General features: G+C 46.3%; 2 protein-coding genes across 4 annotated transcripts in view; both read right to left on the reverse strand.

Moving 5' to 3' along the window:
* Positions 1 to 445, reverse strand: part of LOC104649910 (late cornified envelope protein 1F) — a 95,007-nt gene extending 94,562 nt beyond the window's left edge. The window contains exon 1 of one of the 3 annotated variants that reach the window (XR_012514985.1): positions 402 to 442. The gene's annotated coding sequence lies outside the window, so the exon portion shown is untranslated. Of the gene's footprint in view, positions 1 to 401 lie in introns of all 3 variants that reach the window. The other 2 variants (XR_743682.2, XM_074389675.1) reach the window with 2 other exon arrangements.
* An 8,517-nt stretch (positions 446 to 8,962) lies between these two features.
* Positions 8,963 to 12,909, reverse strand: KPRP (keratinocyte proline rich protein). Its single transcript, XM_003941908.3, has 2 exons — positions 12,875 to 12,909; positions 8,963 to 11,427 (listed from the first exon to the last, which is right to left on the reverse strand). Exon 2 carries the CDS (start codon positions 11,397 to 11,399, stop codon positions 9,663 to 9,665), a length of 1,737 nt encoding a protein of 578 aa, XP_003941957.3. The 5' UTR covers positions 11,400 to 11,427; positions 12,875 to 12,909; the 3' UTR covers positions 8,963 to 9,662.
* Positions 12,910 to 16,259: the final 3,350 nt, after the last annotated feature.

A 16,259-nucleotide genomic window follows, 5' to 3' on the forward strand; every position in this document is an offset into this window, starting at 1 on the left:
TGTCTCTGATCCTTTCTTCCTCTGAGTAGCAGTGTTTTCAGCATATCTTTTATAAAAATCAGTGTGTCTGTATTTCCAAAATTATATTCCCACTATGCAATCACTCCAGCATAATCTAGTGGCCAATGTATTTATTCTCTAAAACCAGGGAAACATACTAAGCAACTGAAAACAGTTTGGTTCCTCTAACTCTGTGTCATACAGCCCTACAGATCTTACCAGTTGCTCTTAATCTCTCTCACTTCGCTCACCCCTCTACCGCCTCTTTCTAATTTTCTGCCTCCACCCCATTTCTTGTTAATCACAATTCCAGGCCCCCGAGGCTCTGCCCAGCCTCTCCTCCTGCCTGGTCTGAGCATCCCTCTATGGAAGCCCTGCTCCTTGTCCCAGGGCACACTTACCGGGATCACAGGCAGCACAGGGTTCTTCAGCACCTCAGGATGTGAGTGGATGGGGTGCTCAGGCCCTGAGCCCTTTTATCCTGGCCTGGGCTCTGCCTCCAGCAGTGAGACAGGGCCTGGGCATGAGAGGACCTGCCTCCTGACACCCACGTTGGTCCTGTGACAGGTGGTGACTGGCAGTTCTGCACATACCTTCCTTCATGGGTGTTCAGGAAAGCTGCTCCCAGCTAGGGAAGAGCTTGGTGGAAGTGGGGGCTTGTGGTAGGTGAAAATGAACATCGTGGTTCCTGGAGTCTTCAGTGGCCTATTTCCTATGAAGATGGCTCTCTTCATAGTCTTGTATTCACACTTAAGAATTCTGCTCAAACAACTTTTTCCTTCCATCCTAGACACTAATTTTTCATCTAGACTTTTGGCTCTAGATAGCTTGGTTAAAAATCCACACATCTGCATTGTAGGGTTTGTCTGCTCGCACATGCGCATGTGTGTGCATCACAGCAGTAGAGCAAAGAGGACTTGGGGACCCTGGCAAAGTATTCAATATTTTTGGTCATTGGCTTTTTGATATTTTAAATAGAGATAGTAAGGGAAATACCTTTTCGGCAGAATTTACAAACGAATTAGCATGCCAAAAGGAAGTAGCCTGAGATAGTATGTGGCATGTGGTTACAATCAGAAAATGGCTGGATGGATAGATAGACAGATAGAGGCAGACAGATAGACACAAAGAGAAATAGAGGCTACCTGAGATTTTAATGGACCTTGAGAATTTTTAAAGCCACAGATGGCTTTTAAGTTAGGTGGATCTTGTTAAAACTAGAGACCATTTTTTTCCTCCTACATACCTCAGTGAATTAGGCTTTCTGATGGTAAATCCAGAGTGGGTATAAGAAAAGAGGACTAGAGAGATGCATATTGCCCCAAATTATAGCATAAGAAGAATTTGCTCGGTGCTTCCCCTTACTGCCGCCATGTGAAGAAGGATGTGTTTGCTCCCCCTTCCACCATGATTGTTTAAGTTTCCTGAGGCCTCCCCAGCCATGTTGAACTCTGAGTTAATTAGACTTCTTTCCTTTATAAATTACCCAGTCTTGGGTATGTGTTTATTAGCAGCATGAGAAAAGACTAATACAGAAGGCAACAGCAGTAGGAAATGAGATGAGAAAATACCACTGCTGATAATCGCCAAATATATCCACACTACATATCCACACTCTCATGGTCACAATTTCCAATTCCAGCACCGCTAAAAGCCGTGGGCATGCTCTTGAAGCCCTCCCAAGGGCCATTGTACATTTTTGCCTCTTTCTCCTTTTACTCATTAACCTCATTGACTAATCATCAATACAAATCATTCCTCTTTGTGTTAAAATAACCTGTGTTATACTTTTTTGAGACAACAGAATTTCCTATTTATACGTTTTTCAGGTTGCCACTAGCACTCCATGGCAACTAAGTAGGAAGGTTAGAAAGTGAGTGTTCTCAGATCTTGGACAAGTTTGCCAAATAATGATGACAATGACTGGCACAGATCATCTACTCACAATTGCCATAATAGCCATGATAGTCTGCTCTTCCATAGTCAGTATACAGATCCCTTGGGGAAAAATAAAAACCTTCTGTATATCCTTAAAGTTGTAACTGCTTGCATGTATTTGTATGTATTCCTGCTTTATAGAGACTTTATCTTTAATGAATGGGAGGTTCTTGGGATGAAGGCAAGGGGAAAGAGTGATCACTGTTGGCTTGGGAGGGCCCTGGGGACAAAGCCTAGGCCTTTCCTCTAACTCAGTGGTTCTCAATGGGGTGGGGTTAGGGGTGGATTTTGTACCCTCCCAACCTAACTACCACACCCCAAAAGAGGGCATTGGACAATCTGGATAAGTGTTTGATCATCACGGCTACAGTCGTCTAGTGGGTACAAGCCAGGGATGCTGCTAAGCATCCTTTGAATCACAGAATAGGCCTTCCCTAAGAAAGAATTATCTTGCCCAAATGGTCAGTGGTGCTAAGGATGAGAAACCTCACTCTGGTACAGGAGCATTAAGACTATACTCACTGGAGACTGGAGACACCCCCTGCATTTATCACTAAACAAACCTCTGAAGAATGCTGATGAAATGCTGTGGCAGTGATTGATGAATTAACTTATTGCTCAATCCAGAATTCACATTCAGGCCAGGTCAAGGAAGGACACCTTTCAGTGACTAAGGACCCAATCCTGATTCAAGCCTAAATCGTATTTCTGATTGACGGCAAGATTAGCCTAGGCTTGAATTCCAGCACTATCAAGTCTTAGATGTGTGACCGGACAAGCTAGTTAACCTCTCTAGATTTTGTGTCTTCTAATGTCTGCAAAATGGAGTGAATGCAATCACCTTTCCAAGTTGTGAGCATGAGGAAGGATTTCCCACTTCAGTTGGTGGCTGACATATAGTAGATCGTCGTCCTCCAACCCCACACGTTTGACCTGAGCTGACCGCAGTGCTCAGGTGTGTGCATCTGTGCCAAACAGAATGACCCCATCATACAGAGCTATTCAGAACAACAGTTCATTGCCGTTTGACACAGTCTCATTCTCGGCCCACACTAAGATTTTGATCAACCAAAATGTCTTCACATTTGCAACCGCACATACACCCACTCATCTTCCACAGGGGTGGCTAAGCTTTAATGTACATTAAAACTTCATGTTTACCTTAATTACACTTCATCTTGTCAGATTAAATTCATTATTCTTACCCACGCTAAAGCAAAATTTTACTCTTCGATTCTCCTTCATAACTTAAGTTATCTGAAATTTAGGCCAGTCTCTTTTCAGTCTCTCCCCAAGGCGTTGATAAAAAGTTCATTAGAACAGGGCTGAGAATGGAGTCCTGGGACCAGCGTAAAACTTCCATATAGTTTAGGAACCAGGAAGGATATTTAACTAATGAGGGCCTACTCCTTACTGGGCTGTCTGTCACTAAGTCAGTGATGCTGATAGCATGCCTACTGTTATCTCTGAGGGGAGATAAGACTCTCCTCTCTACTAACTCATCAGTTAACCCATCAGCTAACTGCCACTCATCTGTCACATCTGATTTGTGGTTGCTTCCTTCAGGCCCCGAATCTGCTACACCGACCGTTCCATGCACTTCCATGGTACTCTGAGCCTCCCATGTTGAAGCTCTCACCATACTATTGTCTGCATTGCTCACCAGTGTATCTCCAGGATTGATACCAGTTCCTGGCAGATAGTAGAGCCTCAATAAATATTTGTCAAGTGAATGGATGTGTTGATGCAATTTCATAAGTGGTTTCCTCCCTCCCTGATAGGCGTGTACTAGAGAATAGAGGAAAGGTGTGGACCAAGCTCAGGGTTCCTACGACGAGATGTGACGGGTATATTTGGCACTGCTTGAGTTATTCCTAGGTCCCTAGCTACCGTCTAGCTTAGCCCTCCAGAACAGGAAGCACCGTCTTTTGGAGGAATGAGCTGGATGGTCTCTGGCAATGAGAAGCAAATAGATCATCAGGCATCACCCTGCCTTCCCAACTAGTCTCAGGCATAGGCATGTGGATCCTCTAGAATCGATGCATGCCATGCCAGAATTCAGGATTCTGATTATTGCTGTCCGCCTGTGGATTCTGATATGAACAGCTGAGCTATTCTCTGATGCATAACAGTTGTATTTGTTTATGCACTAAAGGCTGTTATAATGTGTAGAACGAACTGTGGGATGTGGAACGTCTTTCTCTCAATGTCTGGGTAATACCTGGGTAGAGCAGAGATTTGTTATCACTAGGCCCCTGTCGCTTATATGTCTGTAACATATGCCAGATCTCCTCATTCTGGGTATTTTGGGTGGAAGTGAGACTGGGATTTAACTGTGAGAAAGAAAGAAATTCCTTCATCTTTAGGTGCTTCTAGACCAAGAGATTTTGCATCCCCAAGTGGACAATTGCATAAAACCTACAAGAAACCAGTTAACAATCAGCTCTGTCTTCACCACCACAGCCACATCCTACTCATGCTGTGGCCAGATGTGTACAGCTTTCAACCCTCCTCGCAGGTATTGAGTAAGCTCACACACCTGGATATTCATTAAAGAAATGTTTCGCATTTCTGATTGATCAGAATAATTCTCAAATGGAGGTTCCTGATTTTCATCCTGGAAGTTTAAATTAAGATATATCCTGGGATTCTGTGTCTTTAAGTGAATACCCCAGGTAATTTCACTCTAGCATACTGCCTTTCACAAAAAGGAATTTCAGATAACCCACTTGGTCTGGAAGGAACCTCTGAGAACATCCTTCATTCTACAGTGAAGGTCCCACAGTGGAAAGCTTAGAAAAAGAAGAGATACAGAATTGCAGAAGAATGTAAGCAGGATTCCAAAGTGAGAAGCGTGATCTTCAGGCCCGATCTCTGTCATGTTTTCCCCCTCTGGAAGCCAGGCCCTGGTTCTAAGACAGCATAGCTGGATGGTAGGCATGGACATCTGGCCTGATCTCTGCCTCACACTTTGTGACTTGGCCAATTTATGGGCACTTCTGAGCAACAGTTCATCAGACTCTGGTACAGAAGCTACACAACCTATGTGCTGCCTGACATCTGTGTGAGATTTGAAGGGGAGCCTATCTCGTGGGTTTTTGAGTACGTCGAAGGGCCTTGTAAATGGTCTCTTTTGCTCCTTTGGGTCTTCAGCCTTGGTTCTGGAGGCACTTTAAGTTTTGCTCAAGTGGTCACAAAAGGAAAGGTCAGAAAACCAAGATACCTGTCATCAGTGACATGGTGGATGGTGGAGAGTAGAAGGGATGACCAGGATCATCAGAGCTTTTGCCAAAGGAGGTGGGATACCCCAAACTACACTTCTGAGGTCACGGACCCTGTTGCCAAATGCGTTTTAAAAGCTCCAAGCTTTTAAAGGTGACAGATATACACAGACACAGAGATACACCAAAAGAAACATGAAAGACTCAGATACACACCCCTGTGTGCCTTTTTCCTCTGAGATGCTTGTCTCTGGCCGTAGAAATGGCCTGGGGGCTGGCTCCTGCATAGCCCTGGGCGGTGGAGAACCCCAGGCCATTGGGAGTTTCCTGACTCAGCTCCTGGCTGGCCCACCCAAAGACCCCTCTATTCTACAATCATTCTGGGAACCAGAATCTATCCCCAGAGGACAGTGCAGACTACCGAGCATTGCTCATTCAATAAAGAGCCTGGATGGGGATCTGTTGCCCAGACATGGAGAAGGGCAGGATTTCTTAGAAGTGAATGCCACCTTCTCACAGCCAGTTATGTATTTCCTTAATATTTTGAGGGGGTGAATGGTCTGCTCCCAAGCATCCCCAGGCAAGGGGTTCCTTGTCTAGAAGTGTGTTTTTGAGGGTAGGGGAGAAATCTAACAAGAATCCTTTCCCACAGTGGAGCCTCCAAGACTCTCCCTACCCTGTCCTGCTCACTCCCACCTGGAGGCCTGGGTGATGGGAACCTAGAGATGATTTATGGGGCCAGTTCAGGCTCTGCCAAGCCCCTGAGGCATGTGCCACACAGCAGATTCAATTCTAGAGCAGCTTGGATTTTAAGAGAGGAAGCGGATGTGGAACTGATGAAAATAACCCATTCCGTGATTGAGAGAACTCCAAGATTGTGTTGGGAAAATATTTGGGTTAAAACAGGAAAGATCTTTGGAAGAGGCAGGTGCCATGTATGGTAGAAAAGAGTGCAGACTGGGAGTCATGAGTGGCCGTATGGCCTTGGCAAGCGCTTAAACCCTGAGTGCTTAGGTTTTCAACTCTGCGAAAGGGCAAAATAATAATACCTGTTGAACCGGATATTATGGGAATTAGAGGATTTATAGATATGTAGGTATGTGTCTGTATACACACACAGATAGACACCTACTATATATATGTATATTCATATTCTATCTGCATATGGCATTTCACCAAACCAGTGAAAACCAAATGTTCCTGGGCATTAGCAACACCAGGAAAGCTGGTTAAAACACAGCTTGCTGGGCCTCACTCTCAGAGTTTCTGCTTCATTAGATGTTGGGTGAGGCATTTCATTTGCATTTCTAACAGGGTCCTAGGTGTTGGCGATGCTGCTGATTCAGATACCATATTTTGAGGACCACTGTACTAGGTTATGCACTGACAGTAAACAAGGGTTATGACTATCTCTCTAACCAACGCCATCCTAGCAGAAGAGCAATAAATATTGGCCAATAATTATATGAATGAATGGATTTCACATGAAGGGCCTCATTTTCCTTTATATGACACAGAGTTCTACTAGGTGGTTTCTGAGGTTTCTACCACCAGCCTTGCAGAACTAAATCCCTTGAGCAAGGGAGATACATACTCAGAGCCAGGCCCTGGATCGTTTCCCAACTATGGCTCTGTAGCTGTGAGGTCCTTCGTGGTGTGGCCAGTGAGGGGGAAGGCAATGGATCAGATCTTCAGAGGCCAAGGCCGGAACTGCCCTCTGCTGTCATCCTCCTAAACGAAGTTTTTTTTTTTTTTTTTGAGACGGAGTTTCGCTCTTGTTATCCAGGCTGGAGTGCAATGGTGCAATCTCGGCTCACCACAACCTCCGCCTCCTGGGTTCAGGGAATTCTCCTGCCTCAGCCTTCTGAGTAGCTGGGATTACAGGCACGCGCCACCACGCCCGGCTAATTTTTTGTATTTTTAGTAGAGACGGAGTTTTACCATGTTGACCAGGATGGTCTCGATCTCTCGACCTTGTGATCCACCCTCCTTGGCCTCCCAAAGTGCTGGGATTACAGGCTTGAGCCACCGCGCCCCTGTGCAGACCACATGGCCTCAGGGCACCAGCTCCCTGAGGGAGGGTCTGTCCTGCAGAACCATGTTCCCACCCAATATTCATCTCACCTCATTCATCCCCACCCAGCATTCATCACAGGACTGAGAGGAGAGTCACTGCTGCCTCTTCTTCCCCTCCAGCCCTCACCTTCATGCTGCCAAGGCCACCCATTCCTAATAGAATTTGGGAGCAATCGAGGAATGCAGAGTCAGGTTCAAATGCTTCCATGAAAGAAAACAGAAAGAAAAGTAAGTAATTTAGTTCTTTTTTAAAATTTTATTTTGAGAGGGAGTCTCACTCTGTTGCCCAGGCTGGAGGGCAGTGGCATGATCTTGGCTGACTGCAACCTCCACCAGGTTCAAGCAATTCTCCTGCCTCTGCATGCCAAGTAGCTGGGATTATAGGTGTGTGTCACCACGCCTGGCTAATTTTTGTGTTTTTAGTAGAGATGGAATTTTTGCCATGTTGGTCAGGCTGGTCCCGAACTCCTAACCTCAGATGATCAGAGCACCTCGGCCTCCCAAAGCGCTGAGATTACAGGTATGAGCCACCACGCCCGGCCTAGTTCTGAAAGAAGAGGAGTGCATACCATGAGGAGTGTCCAGAGAGGCTCCAGATGCTTCCTTTCCCACTTCCTCTGGTTCCAGAGCCAACAGGGCTGTGACCACGGCCCTAGAACCGGGCAAAACCCAGTTAGCCAAACCCAGGCCTGAAGTCCTTTACTCCTAGGCCAGGGGGCAAGAGTTATTCTTCCTGTTCCCTCATCCTCTTGCATTTTCCTTCATCCTTTCCATCTGAGTCCAAGGACACTGAGGGAAGATTGAAAACCCACTAGACAACACACTTGGTCTAGGCTTAAAAGCTCACACTATGGGTACAATAAACTAGAGAAGAAAGGTAATACATTAAAATGAAAATTCATACTATGTCATATTCACCAGGATGGCTGTTACCAAAACCAAAACCAAAACCAAAACCAAAACCAAAAAAAACAGAAAATAACAAATGTTGATGAGGATGTGGAGAAATTAGGACTTGTACCCTGTCGATGGGAATGTAAATGATACAGTCACTGTGGCAGATAATACAGCAGTTCCTCGAAAAATTAAAAATAAAATTACCATGTATCCAGTGATCTCACTTCTAGACATCTATCCAAAATAATTGAAATCAGGGATTCACAGAAGTATTTGTTCATCCATGTTCATTGCTACACTATTTACTACAAAAAATGGTGAAAGCAACTGAAATGCCCATCCATCCACTGATGAACAAATAAAGAAAATGTGGTATGTACGTGCAATGGAATATTAGTCAGCCTTGAATAGGAAGGAGATTATGGCATATGCTTCAACTTGGATGAACCTTGACAACATTATGCTAAGTGGAGTAAGCCAGTCATAAAAGGACAAACACTGTATGATTCTACTTAAGTGAGCGATCTAGCATCGTTAAATTCAGAGACAGAAATGGTGGTTGCTAGGGGCTGGAAGGAGCAGGGAATAAAGAGTTATTATTTAATGGATGAAGATTTAATTCAGCAAGATGACTCCTATGAACAGACTGAGGTGTTAGTAGCACAACAATGTGAATGTACTTAATGCCATTAAACTGAATGCTAAAATATGGTTAAGATGGTAAATTTTATGTTACATGCATTTTGCTATCACAATTTTAAACAGCAACAATGAAAACCACATCTCACAAGTTAAGGAATAAAAGCAGGAATGACCCAGGACGCAGGCAGTGAGTACATCACGATCTTTATTGTCACGTGGCCTTCTCTCAGTTCCTGCAGTTGAGCATCAGGACAGAACATGATTCAAGCTGCCAACCCACAAGCCTCGCTAAGCAACAGGCAGCCCCAGGACAGGCAGTGAGATGCAGGGATTTTCTGACTCCACTCAGTTGGGAGTTTACAACCTAGGTGGGCAGATAAGGAAGACACACCCAAAAAGTGAAATAACAATTCAAGAGATGTCACCAGGCAGTTGCCAAGTAGATAGTGTGGAGGATGCAGAGTTCTAGGAAGTCAGCACAGGCTCTTGTGAGTGGGAGCAATCAAAGAAGGCTCCAAGACAGAGGCACTGAAAGATGGATTGGATTTCAGGAGGAGAGAAGTGGTCCGGGCAGGCAGGAAAGAGTGAGCAGAGGCTTGGAGGCAGGGACATTTAAGGTATGACATGGGGAACGCCCAAGCTGTGCCTGGTGGCTGGACTAGTCTGGCTAGAGCTAAGGATATGTACAGGCGGGGAGTGCCACGTGAGGAGGCATCTGAGACCCAGGTGTGGATCTCTGGATGATAGGCAAAGCAGTTTGGACACCCCCTTTGTGGTAGGGAGTCTCTGAATATCTTTGGAGAGATTCAAACAGGAGCCCACTAAAAATTGCGGAATAGGAGGAACATTTTCAGAGCAGGAGACAGGGTGGTCTCAGTCACCTTTCCTTTAGAAAAAAGCACTGTTGGGTTCACCTTTCACTCCAGCACAGGCATTGCTTTGGTCTTCACAGCCACTCTGTCTCCTCGGCTCTGGAAACACATCACCAGGCCCACAGCCAGCACCACTCTCTTGCCCCTGGTTATAACTGGTTGGGCCACAGCAGGGAGCTTCGGTGTCTAGGCGGTGTGGACTAGACTCGTGACAGCCTAGGTCTCTTGGGTATGGAATCGGATTTGGGCCTGAGCATGGGCTGGGGCTGCGCCAAGGCTCCCTGAGGGGCTCGGGGCTTGGGCAGGGCGCAGGCAGGGGAATTGGCTCTGGCCGCGGACAAGGCTCTGGGCGCTCCCAGGGCTGCAGGCATGGACGTGGCTCCGGAATCTCACGCTGCGCTGGGCGAGGACGAGGAGCTGGCCGCGGTGTTGGACGTGGTGCTGGAAGTGGTTCCGGATACAAACAAGGTTCTGAAAGTTGCCTTGGTAGAGGACACGGGCGTGGCTCCGGACTTAGGCATGGTTCTGGGCGCAGACGTGGACGTGGAGCAGGAGGTGGACATCGCTGCAGCGGTGACTCCGGATACTGGTCGAGAAGTCGTGGTGGACAGTAGCTTGGAAGCCGACGTGGCTCTACCTGTGGCCTCAGCTCCGGGCAGGAGGCACCCCAGGAGGGCTGCGGGCCACAGCTCCGGGAGCGGGGTCTGATGGGAGGGATCTCAACAGGACACCTCTGTGGGGGAACCTGCCTGGGGCAGCAGGGGGAGGAAATCTCGATTCGGCACTTGGGGCCACGCCTCTGAGGACAGCTCGAAGTGGGACGGCGAGGACAGCGGCTGTCATAGATGGGCTCAGAGCGGCGGGGTGGGGTGCAGTAGTTAGGGAAACCTTCAGAGGGTCTTGACGGCAGGTAGCTGCTGGAGCAGAACTCTAAGCGTCTTGGTGGAGAGCAGCTTCGGGGAAAAGGCTGCAGCCGCCGAGGAGGGGGAAGGCATCTGCTGGTGCTCCGAGACCGGCGCTGTGCAGGGAAGCTCCCGTAGGAGCCCTGGGTCTGGCGCAGGGGTGCACAGGGGCTAAATGAAGGCCGGGACTGATACTGGGGGCCATAGCTGCTGTAGTATGGCCTCGATTGGAATTGGGGGGTGCAGTTGTTGTAGGTAGCCCTTGACTGAAACTGGGGCCCACGACTGCTATAGGAGCCTTGATACTGACACTGGGTGGAGAATCTCTGAGACTGGCACACCGCAGGACGCTCCACATACATCTGGACAGGCTGAGGAGCTGTCCAGGGTACATAGGTCTGGACTGGGCAATCCACATAACAAGTTTCCGTGTAACAAACTGGAGCGCATTCTACAAAGCAAGTCTGAACAGGGTGTGAGGCTTCGCATTGCACGTAGGACACCTCAGACTGGCGTGGAGCCTGACTTTGAACAGAGGAAATCTGAGTTTGGGATGCAGCCTGGCCCTTCGCCTGGGTGGTCTGAGGCTGACATGGAGCCTGGCCCTTCGCCTGCTTGGTCTTCGACTGGCCCTTCACCTGCGTGGTCTGAGACTGACATGGAGCCTGGTCTGTCACCTGGCAAACTTGAACTGGGCATGATACAGGGCACTCCACAATTTGCATCTCACAAGGGGCTTGAACCACCACTTGGCTGTTGGCAAACGGAGAGTGAGAGGAGCAGAAGGAGGGACCCTTGATGCAGCACTGTGGTAGCGGCAGGCAGCACTGGATCTGCTGCTGGTCACACATGGTTCCGATGCAGCCGGTCGAGCGTGACCTGAGGGCAGAGAGACCAGGGTTAGGAGAGTGAGAGTTGGAGAGGGGGAGGCAGGACCTCTGGGAAGACACCCTGCATCTTCCCTAGCTTTTCCTCCTCCACCTTCAACCTTCACCCAAGTGTCCTGACTTGGCTGGACCCAGGATTAATCCATGAGCCCTGCCCTGGTTCTGTCAAAGGGCCTGATTGTGCATATCCAGGGTTGCAGGTGTCCAGGACCTCCCTGGGGGCGGACATACCCATGCCCAGAACAAGAGGGCGCTGATGACAAAAGGATTCTCCACACTTTCTCACATCCAATGAGGTCTGAGAAGCCACACAGGGAGTAGAGGTAACAACTTGGTCCCAAGGCTGTAGTCTAGAGTGGAAACTCCACTCCCACAGGAGCTTGGATTTACTCACACCTGTGCACTGGCAGTACACATGTATGTGCAAACATGTAAGAATGTACATGTGAGAATAAGCACTCAGGCACCATCTACATTCATATAATGGCAAAGCATTCACTGGAAAGTGGGCAGCTCAAATCCAATATTAAATGTTTGTTTCTCTATATTCAATGTTTTTAGACAAATTCATTTAAACACGGCACAATATTTTTAAATAAATTCATTTAAACATGACACAATGTTTTAAAATAAATATTGTTTAAACATGACACATGCAAAGTGTGCCTGTGCAAAGCACACCCGCCTTGAAAAGACTCTGACCACCATGGCAACTTGCCAAGTCAGGTTGCTGTTGTTAATCACCTGAAGTGTGACAGTCTGCAGGCCAGGCAAGGTGGAGTTACCCGAGATGGAGTAAGCCAGAAAGTCCAAGATTCTTAATCACAAGACTGACATTCTGCCCCACTTAAAGATCTGCGTAGCTGGAGCATCGCAAACATGATGTGAGTGCTGCAGGCAGACATCCTGACACCACGCTTGGCCAGGGAGAGCAGTCTCACTCTTCTGCTTGTCCCAGATCCACAGGTTTATGCGTAGGCAGCCCAGAGACCAGCAAACAGGATCATTTGACAACAGGCTCACCCAACAAAACACCTTTCAACAAGCTCCCCAAATGCTCCCAGTGAGGGATCAAACCTTCCATTTTTAATTTACAGAGAATGCATACCTATCTATTTCCCTAGAGAAGGTAACCTGTCCACACATAACTTTGCTCATAAGGTGTAAATTGCTCATGTGGCTTTTCCAGAAAGAGCATGAAGGAAATTGGAACCTGAGGATAAGGTTAGGGTTATCAAAGGCAAATACGCTGGCTTCACAGCCTTCTCATAACCTCTGTAGCTATACTTTTTTCTCCTAAAAGCTCATGAGGTTTCTTTCCCCAGGTTGGTGCATCCCTCATCCTCCTTGGCTCCTAGCTTCTCCCTTCTTTATGCCTCGCCACTGTGAACCTGAAGATCACATCCACCCCAATCCCAGGATCCCATTCCTAGACTCACCCTCTTCACAGGCAAGCAGTCGTTCAGGCTGAGGCATCTGGGAAGAGGGCTGTCTATATAAAGGGTTATGGGCCTGGCTTGCACCATGAGACAGCTGGTTGGCATCTGCCTGGCACATCACCCAGGCTGGCATTCCAGCAGCTGGTTCCCTCCCTGTGTGCCTGCCCTTGCTGTCACCTACAGAGTATGGGAGTGTCTTGTCTTACTGGTGAAGCCTCAGGACTATGAAGAGAAGATTTTCGTTTTATTCCTCCTTTATGGCCCGAACAGTTTCTTCTCCATCCCTGGAAGACCTGGCGGCCTGGAGATGAGGAGTGGCACAAGTGTCTTCTCTCCAAAAAGATGATCGCATCTGCCAACTTCCACTTTGTTTCAGATTCTCACCAGAGTGGTGCAAAAGAGAAAATCTTTTCTAACTCGAAGTAATTTAAAATTATGTTAAAGATAGAGCAGCTCTATAGAAGAATGAGCATATGGAGTCAGAGGTGAATCTAAAGTCCCAGGCAATCTGCTTACAGCTATGTAACCTTTATAACCATAGTATCAAATCACTCTTCTGCAAAATAGAGATAATTAAATCTTCCTTCTGATTGTTGTGAGGATTAAGGCAGTCTGGCTAACATAGTGAAACCCTGCTTCTACTAAAAATACAAAAAATTAGCCGGGTGTGGTGGTGTGCACCTGTAATCCCAGCTACTCAGGAGGCTGAGGCAGGAGAATTGCATGGACCTGGGAGGCGGAGGTGGCAGTAAGCTAAAATCACACCATTTCACTCCAGCCTGGGCAACAGTGCGAGACTCCATCTGAAACAACACACACATACATACACACACAAAAAAAAAAAAAAAGAAAAAAGAAAAAAAGAATAGAAAAAGAAAAAAGAGAAAAAATCCATCCAAGAATGATGTTTAAAATAAAATATCCAAAATGCACTCAGGGTAAATGCTGGCCATAAGCCACATGCACAGCTGGGTCGTGGGTGCCTGCTCACTCCCCATCCTTAGCTGAGCAAGTAGATGGCTGCACAGCAGGTGCTCAGCCAGGGCTGCAGAGCAGTGTTTGAAGGCAGCACCAGGCAGGTCGTGCTGTGGAGTAGCCCTTAAAGGCAGCACACTGGAGGGCAGAAGTAATAAACGGGCATCTTGTGAGACACATAGAGTCAAGATGGACAGCTCTTTATGTTTTGCCTTCATGATATTGCAATTAATCAGTAGCATTTAAAAAGAGGGCGATTATATTTAAGATTCCAGAAATTCAGTTTTTCTTCTAAGATGAAAAGTTCCAGCATAGTTGAACCTACCTTCCATCATCCTGATCAGCAGCTGCCCACCTGAGACAGGGCATTGCTATAGCTTAGGTGTTTATCCCTTCAGACCTCATGCTGGAATTTCACCCCCAGTGTTGGAGGTAGAGCCTTAGAGGAAGTGTTTGGATCATGGGGGAGGATCCGTCATGAAAAGATTAATGCCTTCTCTGTTAGGGATGGGAATTAAGGTCTCGCTCTATTTGTTCCTGCAAGAGCTAACCAGCTTAAAAATAGTCTGGCATCTCCCTTGCCCCTCTCCTGCTTCCTCTCTCTTCATGTGATGTCTGCACACCCCGCTCCCCTTCACTTTCTACCGTGAATGGAGGCAGCCTGAGTCCCTCACCAGAAGCAGATACGGATGCCATGCTTCTTGTTCAGCCTACAGAAATGTGAGGCCAATAAGCCTTTGTTTCTAAGTTATTTGGCCTCAGGTTTTTTTTATAGCAACACAATTGGACTAAGACAGGTAAATATTTTGCCATTTTATAATGCTCCATTATTTTTTTCTCTATCTACAATGTAATTCAAAGTGTAAGTTTCCTTATGTTATTTTACTTGTGCTTTTAGTTCTCTTTGCTAAAGTTTAAAGTGAAATAATCCTTCTATGTGGATTATTCCACTTGTATATATCACCCTTCAATCCCTGTAGGCATTTAAGATTCTGACCAAGCTTGTGAGTGGAGGGTTTAGATATATTTTGGATGGAATGTGAGCCCTAGTAACTTACTAGTGTTATGAAAGCTGCTTAGTCTCCGTGAGTCCCAGATTCATTATCTACTCTTTTTTTTTTTTTTAATTATACTTTAGATTCTGGGGTACATGTGCAGATAATGCAAGATCGTTGCATCTACACTCATGGCAATGTGATTTGTTGCCACCATCCCCCCATCGCCTATACCTGACATTTTTATCTACTCTTAAAATGGAAAGGAGGAGGAGGAAGAAGAGGAGAGAGAACAGCGGGAGAAGAGAAGGAACTAGAAAAAAGTTCTCTCCTAGAGAGTGGGACAAAATCTTCACAATAGAGCTGAAATTTCAGCATGAGGTCTGAAGGGATAAACATCTAAACTATAGCAATGCCCTATCTCAGGTGGGCAGCTGCTAATCAGGATGATGGAAGGTAGGTTCAACTATGCTGGAACTTTTCATCTTAGAAGAAAAACTGAATTTCTGGAATCTTAAATATAATCACCTTCTTTTTAAATGCTACTGATTGACTGCAATATCATGAAGGCAAAACATAAAGAGCTGTCCATCTTGACTCTATGTGTCTCACAGGATGCCCATTTATTACTTCTGCCCTCCAGTGTGCTGCCTTTAAGGGCTACTCCACAGCACGACCTGCCTGGTGCTGCCTTCAAACACTGCTCTGCAGCCCTGGCTGAGCACCTGCTGTGCAGCCATCTACCTGCTCAGCTAAGGATGGGGAGTGAGCAGGCACCCACGACCCAGCTGTGTGTGTGGCTTGTGGCCATAGGGTTATTGTGTTAATTAAATGAGAAAACTAATCTAAATGACTTAAAACTTAATTAGCCACTTCAGCAGAGTAAACAGACAGCCCACAGAATAGGAGAAAATCTTCACAATCTATATATCTGACAAAGGACTAATATCTAGAATCTAGAATCTACAAGGAACTCAAACAAATTTGCAAGAAAAAAAAACAATCTCATCAAAAACTTGGCTGAGAACATGAATAGACAATTCTCAAAAGAAGATATACAAATGAAAAAACACTCAACATCACTAATGATCAGGGAAATGCAAATCAAAACCACAATGTGATGCCACCTTACTCCTGCAAGAATGATCATAATCAAAAAATAATAGACGTTGGCATGGATGTGGTGAAAAGGAAACACTTCTGAACTGCTGGTGAGAACATAAACAGCCACTATGGGAAACAGTGTGGATATTCCTTAAAGAATTAAAAGTAGAAACACCACTTGATCCAGCAATCCCACTGTTGGGTATCTACCCGGAAGAAAATAAGTCATTAGACGAAAAAGATACTTGCACATGCATGTTTATAGGAGCTCAATTCGCAACTGCAAAAATATGGAACCAACCCAAATGCCC

This window comes from Saimiri boliviensis, chromosome 19, assembly GCF_048565385.1.
Source record: "Saimiri boliviensis isolate mSaiBol1 chromosome 19, mSaiBol1.pri, whole genome shotgun sequence".
Taxonomy (NCBI): Eukaryota; Metazoa; Chordata; class Mammalia; order Primates; family Cebidae; genus Saimiri; species Saimiri boliviensis.

What these genes read in the sequence shown, in the direction of transcription:
- KPRP (XM_003941908.3), bottom strand. Translation starts at nt 11,399, where the DNA reads ATGTGTGACCAGCAGCAGATCCAGTGCTGCCTGCCGCTACCACAGTGC.